The sequence below is a fragment of the Misgurnus anguillicaudatus genome, chromosome 5 (genome assembly GCF_027580225.2).
Source record: "Misgurnus anguillicaudatus chromosome 5, ASM2758022v2, whole genome shotgun sequence".
NCBI lineage: Eukaryota > Metazoa > Chordata > Actinopteri > Cypriniformes > Cobitidae > Misgurnus > Misgurnus anguillicaudatus.
Window position 1 is genome coordinate 11,365,184 of NC_073341.2, and position 7,937 is coordinate 11,373,120.

A 7,937-nucleotide genomic window follows, 5' to 3' on the forward strand; every position below is an offset into this window, starting at 1 on the left:
AATTTGATAAAGAGCGGTTCTACCTTCTTGCCATCCGATTTGCGAGTCCCCTCGTACACTTTACTAAGGCACCTCTTCCATCTCCAATCTTCATCAAGCAATGACATTTTTCCTGAAAAACAATCAATACAAAATTAACACAAGAATTGTTTTGTCTCACATGAACTCCAATGACAGTGCTGCTAAAAACATAACACACAGAATAAATATTCATTTAAAGAATGTGCAGATAATGGAAAGTTGTTCAGTACATCCAATGCTAATCAACTACTAACAGAATAAACAAGAAGTGTGAGATCAAGTAAGAGTGAAACCACTTTTAAAAACCTAAATATTTCTTTTAATAAGCAAATCAGGACAAGATAAAGGGAAAAGCTCAGGAGTCATTCTGATGAATCAAGAGAACTCAGTCCATCTGAATAACACGACATACCGAATACAGGGAGAAGGTATTACATAAACACCTGCCGTATAAACACACTTATTACGATATTTGGGGCAAAGGTTTGAAACAGTAAAGTACAATCGGCAAGGGAGAAAATTAAAGCAGACAATAAAGAGCAGAACATAATAACATTATACTCACAATCACCATGTGAAACTATAATAATAATAATAATAATAATAATAATAATAATAATAATAATAATAATAAATGGCATAGCGTTTTTTGTCTAAAAAAAAGAAGTAAAAATCAAGAAACGAATCGTGACACCCCTAAAATGCAGGTATTACAAAAACTGGACAGAGATTTGAAACAATAAGGAGAGAAACAGTTGACAAGGGAAAAAATAAAGCCGACATTAAAGATCAGAACACAATAACATTATACTCACGATCACTATCGCTTGGCTCAATGAACCTGACAGACCAGCTGCTTCTTGAAAAGCTGTTAGGTCCAAGGATGATGAACCAGACTGGCAATAGTCTGGTTCCACAAGCTTGCCGGCTATACTGCCAGTGTTGTTCACGAGCTGGGTGCAGGTAAAAGGAACCCGACTTAAAATCAGCTGATCTCCCGGAGCACATGGGTCATGGTCGAATGGACCATATGATCAGCTGCTTCTTGGAAAGCTGATAAATCCAAGGATGATGAACCAGACCGGCAATAGGGTGGTTCTTGACCCGTTTGCTTAAAACCAGAACCTCTCTACAAGTCAGCTTTATCTATACGGGCACTTCAATGCAGGCCGGATGGGCCTGCCTGAGGATCAAATGGCTCCACAATGTCCTCATTTCCGCAGCAACAGCAGGCTTTTTTAATAGCCCGCAATGCTCTGGCCAAGAAAGCACGGATTTTCTTCCGGCTTTTTGGTTTTAGTTCTAAAAGACAAAAATAGAAAAGATGAACAACAGATGTTACCACCTGATTAGAGCCCGTTTTTTTTGGAAACGCATAAAGTAATAACACTGGGAAACATATTTATAAACTTGAAATCAGAAAAAATCCAAAGTGCTCAAAAATAGCTGAAAAAAAATTTTGTTTGGGAAAAATTAGTTAGGTGTTCTTTGGTGTAGGGTATTCAAAACGTGAAAAAAAGGGGAATCCAAGGCACTCTTCATATATCAAAAGGTAAAAAGCCTTCATTTAAATATGGCTACAACACTAAAAACACAAAACAGGGCAGCAACCCACGCGTAGCCTGAAGAAGGCCATCTGTGCCGCCACGCGTGGGTTACTGCCCTGTTGTATGTTTTTAATGTTATAGCCATATTTAAATAAAGGCTTTTTACCTTTTGATATATGAAGAGTGCCTTGGATTCCCCTTTTTTTCATATTTATAAACTTGTTTATTAATTTATTATATCGATATTTGATGCCAGCGTATGGATTGTTGTAACGCACAAAGACAAACAGTGATAAATCCGCAAATCGATTTATTGTCCCACCACTATTCCTGATCAGAGATCTGTAAATTTAAATCTCACTAGCCAATGGGATTAAAGTATGGTTAAGTCCTACCCATACAAGAGATTTGTACCAGAATGGCAAATGTAAATTTGTAAACCTTAAATGAAAACCTTGCTTAGAAAACAGTTAAGAAAGAATGTGAAACCCGTGTTAGATTTTTGCCTTTGAGTTGTTTTCTTTCGTTCTCATTTTAAGTTTGTTTGTTTAATAAAAAGTTCCATTAACATCATAATTGTGTTGTCAGGAACTGCCCGCCCAGTCGCTCCATCATGACCGAGCGAGACAGCGGGGAACGAACCCAATCGCATAATTAAAAGAGGGGTAAAAGTCTTAATAATGATCTGTTTGCCCTAAAAAAGTGGCTTTAAGTTAAGTTAAATCAGTTATTTTTCCTAAAAACTTGTATTTTTAAAAAATCTTGCAATTGTGAAAAAAGTGCAAAATGTTTGGAGTGAGATCTTGTTGCTTTTATGTTTTCCCCAGCAGGTGTTTCGAGCACTTCAATCATTTCTGTGGCTTTAGCTGAAGTTTATTCTAGATTCATTTAATTGCGATTATATTATCATAAATATTTATTACATGTATTTCGTAAAGTAATGTACTTTTAATCAGCTCTTAACTTTACAACAAAAATAATAGCCAACAGTGATAACAGAAATAGCTGCAGAGTAGCAGTTTAATTTATGCATGATTGGTGAAATGTTCAATCCACAGATTTAAATCAAATAAGTTAATCAAAATGTCTTGATGATTGAGAGAAATCATGCAAATGAGTAAAAAAGGGTATATTTTAAGGTTTAGGTCAAGTGTACTTATTTATTTGAGTTAAAACAGCATCAGGTTTAACATTGTGTCTGATTGGATTTACTACGTTAACTCCCAGTATTTTATACCAAGGTCAAGGGTTTGATATTGGATATGAAAAACATGTACATAAGTAACCCAATCAGTTTATTTAATCAGTTTGATCAAATAAAAAAGATAAGAAAAGTCTTCCATATCAGTTCACTTTTATTTATATACTGTAGCACTTTTCACAATTGTTTAATTATTTCAAAGCAGCTTTACATTAATAAACCTGACTCCCTAACTACACATTAAAATATAAAAACATTAAGAATTAAAACATTTTTTTTAAAGTGTTCAAGGATGAGACAGGATCTGCATCAGACGTTCAGCCAGCGGTCTAAGATCATGAAGTCTGAGGCTGAAATAAAACCTGAAGATGAGAAAGAAAGGAAAAGTCAACATTTAATTTTTAGTCATCATATTTATAGTATATCTAGAACCTTAAAGGCACAATATCAGTGGCGGCTCGTGACTGCTCATCCGAGGGGTGCTAATTGAAAATAAGTGTTCGGAGTGTCATGTGTGTTGCTTGCATTTTTAAAATATTTGTTTGTTGCGTCATGTGAACCATGTGCATCACGTGTTTTGTCAAAATAAGTGCCTGCTGCACACGCGTGAAAACCATTTATGATAAAAGAGACATACATGTTGTGACGAACTTGAACTTTGCATCAAGCGCCTTCGGAAAAAAGAAGTCACCGGCCACCAGTGCACAATATGTATGATTTTTGTAATAAAATATACAAAGATAAATGCAGTTGTGTACTTACATTATGCAGAAAGTGTGCAAAAATGTGTTACTCCTGAGAAATTGTGGCCCTTTTAATGTCGGTGCTATTCTCGGTTTCTGGTTGTAGAAACTAGGGAGACACAAGAGGACAAATGCAGAAGTGTTGGTTAAACAACATCTAACACACAGCTGTTAGCTAATTCATTATGATGCCATTAAATAATGTGATCAAACGGATAGTTAAAAAAGCATTCATTTATTACCTTATTTATCCATAAACATGATTAGCAAACTCCATATGTCTCAGAATGATGAAAACAGCATCTCCAATCATTCCCCTCTCCTTCAGTCATTCAGCTTCATCCTTTTTATTTTTGTGCGGATAGTGCCCTGTAGTGGTGAAAATGTACATTTAAACCAATCTTACCATATTACTAACTACAGAAAATAAAAAGCATGTAATCTGCAAAATGTAGTTTCCTACTTGGTCTGTTACCTCATTTTGTATACGAGTAGCTCTTCTTCGTCAGACTTAGTTTTAAACCAGTCATGATCTAAGATCTGCTTGAGCGTCGGACGATCACTTGGATTCTCGGCCAGGCACCATCTTAACAGATCGCTGATTTCTGTAAAAGATTTAGGAGAGAGCTGGTTAGTCATCATGAGGCACAAATGGCAATAATGATCATGGCATAAAGAGACGCTTTTGTTGTCATTTAAAAATACTGCAAAAAAGTCTATCATCTAAAGGGACCCTGGTCACAGACAGACAGTACCTCAGGTTAAGATGATGGCACAGTGGCTTTGTGTGTGCATGTTGATCAGTCATTTTCACTCACCGTTTGATAAACTATTCGTAGTTGTCCTCTGATTCCTGGAATTCCAGAAAGATCCATGCACCATATAGTACAGCAAATCACCTAAGGCCCAGACGTTTTCTTGCACGGCATTGAATTTTTCGAACTCAGGCGAGGTGCACCATGAAGCTCCTGTACACAAAACATCATGTTGAGTCATTTTGTAAAAGAAACAGCAGGTTTCAATACTCCGCTATATATAAAAAAAAATTCAGCTCACCCCTAAAGTCATAGCCATCATAGCCATCATCATGCGTCAGATAACGTCCAGCCCCAAAGTCAATTAACTTCAATCTCATTGTTGATTGCTGCACCAAGAAGTTTCCGGGATGGATGTCGGCATGGAAAACTCTATTATTCAGACAGTGTTGCACTGCCCGTACCGCCTGACGCATGAGATGTCTTGCTGTATTTTCACTTAGTTTTTCTTCACGAATAACAAATTGCATCAAGGATTCGCTGTGCAGTGGGTACTCCAACACCAGAATGTAAAGGTGTTTAATCTCGTACCAGTCATACAACTTTATGACATTGTTGCAATAGGGCGCATGTCTTAACTTAAGCATCAGCGCCACTTCTGTAATGAGCGGTTTGGGGTATCCAGGCTGGAGAAAAATGGTCAACAAATTACAATTAGATAAAACAAATATCTTGTATTGGTGCGTAATCGCTATACTGTCTATTTTCTGTTTAGTTCACTTCATCAAATTTTATGACAACTTACAATCTTAATAGTGCTATGAATTATTTGTCTGCTTATTTGCTTGATGGCAACCTGTAAAGAGAAAAACAGCAAAAGTTAATTTCTCTTGAGCTGACTGAAGCGGCTCACCTGACACTGCACACATAACTTTAAGGTTTGAGAATCTACAAACTTTTAAACATGGTTTAGATCAAGTGGACATACACATTTCAGCAAACATTGTGTTTGATATAAATACGAGTGCATTACCGGAGTGCCATCCGATTTACGGATCCCTTTGTACACTTTGCCACCGAAACCTTGCCCAAGCACTTCATCCTCCAAGAGTTGATATTTAGAATCAAAAGTGTCTGAAAAACACACAGAAAAATGATGAGGTGACAGAACATGTTAAAGGAATAGTCTACTCATTTTCAATATTAAAATATGTTATTACCTTAACTAAGAATTGTTGATACATCCCTCTATCATCTGTGTGCGTGCACGTAAGCTGATACCCACACAGATGATAGAGGGATGTATCAACAATTCTTAGTTAAGGTAATAACATATTTTAATATTGAAAATGAGTAGACTATTCCTTTAACACTTCATATACTGACAGACGAAAGGTACAGCATACATTTCCAGGTACAGAAGAATATGATGAAGAAACCATTTCACATATTGGTGCAAAGTAGGAGTAATGAAGTCAGTACACTCACCTTTAGGCACTGAGGGATCAGCTGGTTTCTTCTCGCTTGGCGGTTCAAAAGCTTGTTGAACAAAATTTATAACTTTTGGCCTGACAACTTTATCATCTTCTGGTAAAGGATTTCTGGGATTTTCAAGGGCTTTTGCCCCAGGATTTCCATCTTCTTTTGACCCAGGATTTTTTGCTTTATTTGGGTCGGGATTTCCGCCACCTTTTAACCCAATATTCTCTGTAATGGCACCTAACGTCTGTAGCCTGGCATTGGCTGCAGCGATGCCACCAAAACTGGCCAGATCCGCACCATCCATGGCATCAGGAATAGCTGGATCGGCATCTTTTTTCACTTTTTTACCTTTTTTTCTCAAAGGGTTGTGAAATAAGCGGCTCTTTGAAGCCTTTTGTTTGTGTTTCTTTAAGCCAACACTCTTCGATTGAGAATCTGCCAGATCAACAACTTCCCTGGCATCAGGGATAGCTGGATCGGCCTCAATCTGTGAAATCGGCATCGACTCCACTTTGCCCCTCCGGAAGCATCCAAGCAAGCGTTCCCACAATGTCATGCCTTTATCCGGACAAATCTTTGGTTTTGATTGGGGGCAGGCCAGATCAGGAACATCCATGCCAACAGGAATATCTGAAATGGCCTTGGGCTGTTGAGTTGGCACAACAGTCACTTTTTCTCCCTGGAGGTTAGATTTGCGGCTCTTTGAAGCCTTTTGTTTCTGTTTCTTCGGAACAACGTAGGTCTTTGACTGTGATGCTAGATCAACAACTTCCCTAACATTAGGGATAGCTGGATCCGCTTTAAGCTTGGGAGTCGGCACTGACTCCACCTTGCCCCTCCAGAGACAGTCAAAGAATGCCATTCGTTGTTTTTCCGGTTTTACCTTATTGTTTAATTCAGAGCTGGCCAGACTAGCTTCATCCTTTAGATTAGGATTAGCTGAATCCGCATTAAGCTGTGGAGAAGACCAGAGGTGGGTCAGACAGACAGACAGACAGATAAATGTTTCAAAGCCATGTTTAGAAGCCATGTTTCCATCCAAGGCTTTTTACCAAAAAATGCCTTAGCGCATAAACGCAATACCTCAAAAAATATTTATTTTTTTAATAGCTTTAACGCAAATAAATGTGATGTCACATGATAGATCTTCAACACGCGCAACCTCTGAAGGGCATAACAGCAAACAATGGGCGCTCTTATTGCAGCCTGAGACCTTCTGTTTTGATTTGCAGAGTCGATCCTCCATATACGCAGAGGGTACGCAAGCTGCACTGAACTAACTTCATGAAGTGCTGAAATGTCAATCACAATCCATAAAATGATTCATGTTTATTCTCCTAAATATTCAATTTTTTCTCCTCATAATCGGGTGCCTTTGGTGAAAGCACATTTATTTTAAATGACTGAGACCACAAACATCAGACTCGACCTGGCTAAACTTTTATTGTAAGTGCATTAGAGAAATTAGGTAGATAATTTGCTCAAGGTCAGATTTTTTGCGATACACCAAAACTTATGTGACAATTATTCGTGACATCACCACGGACACCATTTTAGCTCCATTTGAATAGAAAACCTTTTTTACACATATTTACTTGGTCGATAAACAAAACCTGGATGGAAACACGTCTATAAATGGACAGATAGTTGTAGTAAATGTAATGATGTAACAAACCTCTGAAGGAATCAGTGTTTCCACTTTATCATTACGAAGGAATGGCTGCTTTACATTCTTCCACCCCTTCTTTATTGATTTAAAGATTGTATTCTTGCATTTGTCTACACCAAAAAACAAAAACAAATGATAAACTATTAGAAAATTCATTATGACAAAAGTGAATGACAAAGAACCGTTGTCAGTAATGATACTTAATAAACACATTTAACAAACTGTCCACCCAGATACTATTTGATCAAATATGTAATTGAGTATCTAATTCTTTATAACAAATTCCTAAAAATACAGCAATGATTATTGCATTAATAACGCTGTTAAAATAAGAGTCTAAAACACACTAGCAATGGTCTAAACTTAATTTCTTATTGTAAGATGCTTTATTTTACTGACTTTAATGTAATAAGATATCAGTATCTGTGAGGGCCAACAAAACTATTGAGGAACAAACATGGTACAGATTTAAAGATTGTCAAGAACACAAAACTTCCATCTGACCTGTGGGGCTGTTCG

At 37.2% G+C, this 7,937-nt stretch overlaps 1 protein-coding gene across 1 annotated transcript; it reads right to left on the minus strand.

Annotated features, from left to right (window-relative positions):
• Window positions 1-1,696: 1,696 nt before the first annotated feature.
• On the minus strand, window positions 1,697-7,607 carry LOC141363829 (uncharacterized). The gene is made up of 10 exons (XM_073867341.1): window positions 7,425-7,607; window positions 5,756-6,704; window positions 5,301-5,401; window positions 5,073-5,123; window positions 4,569-4,953; window positions 4,331-4,480; window positions 3,988-4,117; window positions 3,755-3,881; window positions 3,532-3,621; window positions 1,697-3,131 (listed from the first exon to the last, which is right to left on the minus strand). The coding sequence occupies exons 1-8, from the start codon at window positions 7,572-7,574 to the stop codon at window positions 3,860-3,862; spliced, it is 1,938 nt and encodes a 645-aa protein (XP_073723442.1). The 5' UTR covers window positions 7,575-7,607; the 3' UTR covers window positions 1,697-3,131; window positions 3,532-3,621; window positions 3,755-3,859.
• Window positions 7,608-7,937: the final 330 nt, after the last annotated feature.

What these genes read in the sequence shown, in the direction of transcription:
- LOC141363829 (XM_073867341.1), bottom strand. Translation starts at nt 7,574, where the DNA reads ATGAATTTTCTAATAGTTTATCATTTGTTTTTGTTTTTTGGTGTAGAC. An exon ending in TGATCCCTCAGTGCCTAAAG is followed by an intron (nt 5,402 to 5,755) that starts GTGAGTGTACTG and finishes TGTGTTTTTCAG; the next exon opens with ACACTTTTGATTCTAAATAT. An exon ending in TACGAATAGTTTATCAAACG is followed by an intron (nt 4,118 to 4,330) that starts GTGAGTGAAAAT and finishes AATCTTTTACAG; the next exon opens with AAATCAGCGATCTGTTAAGA.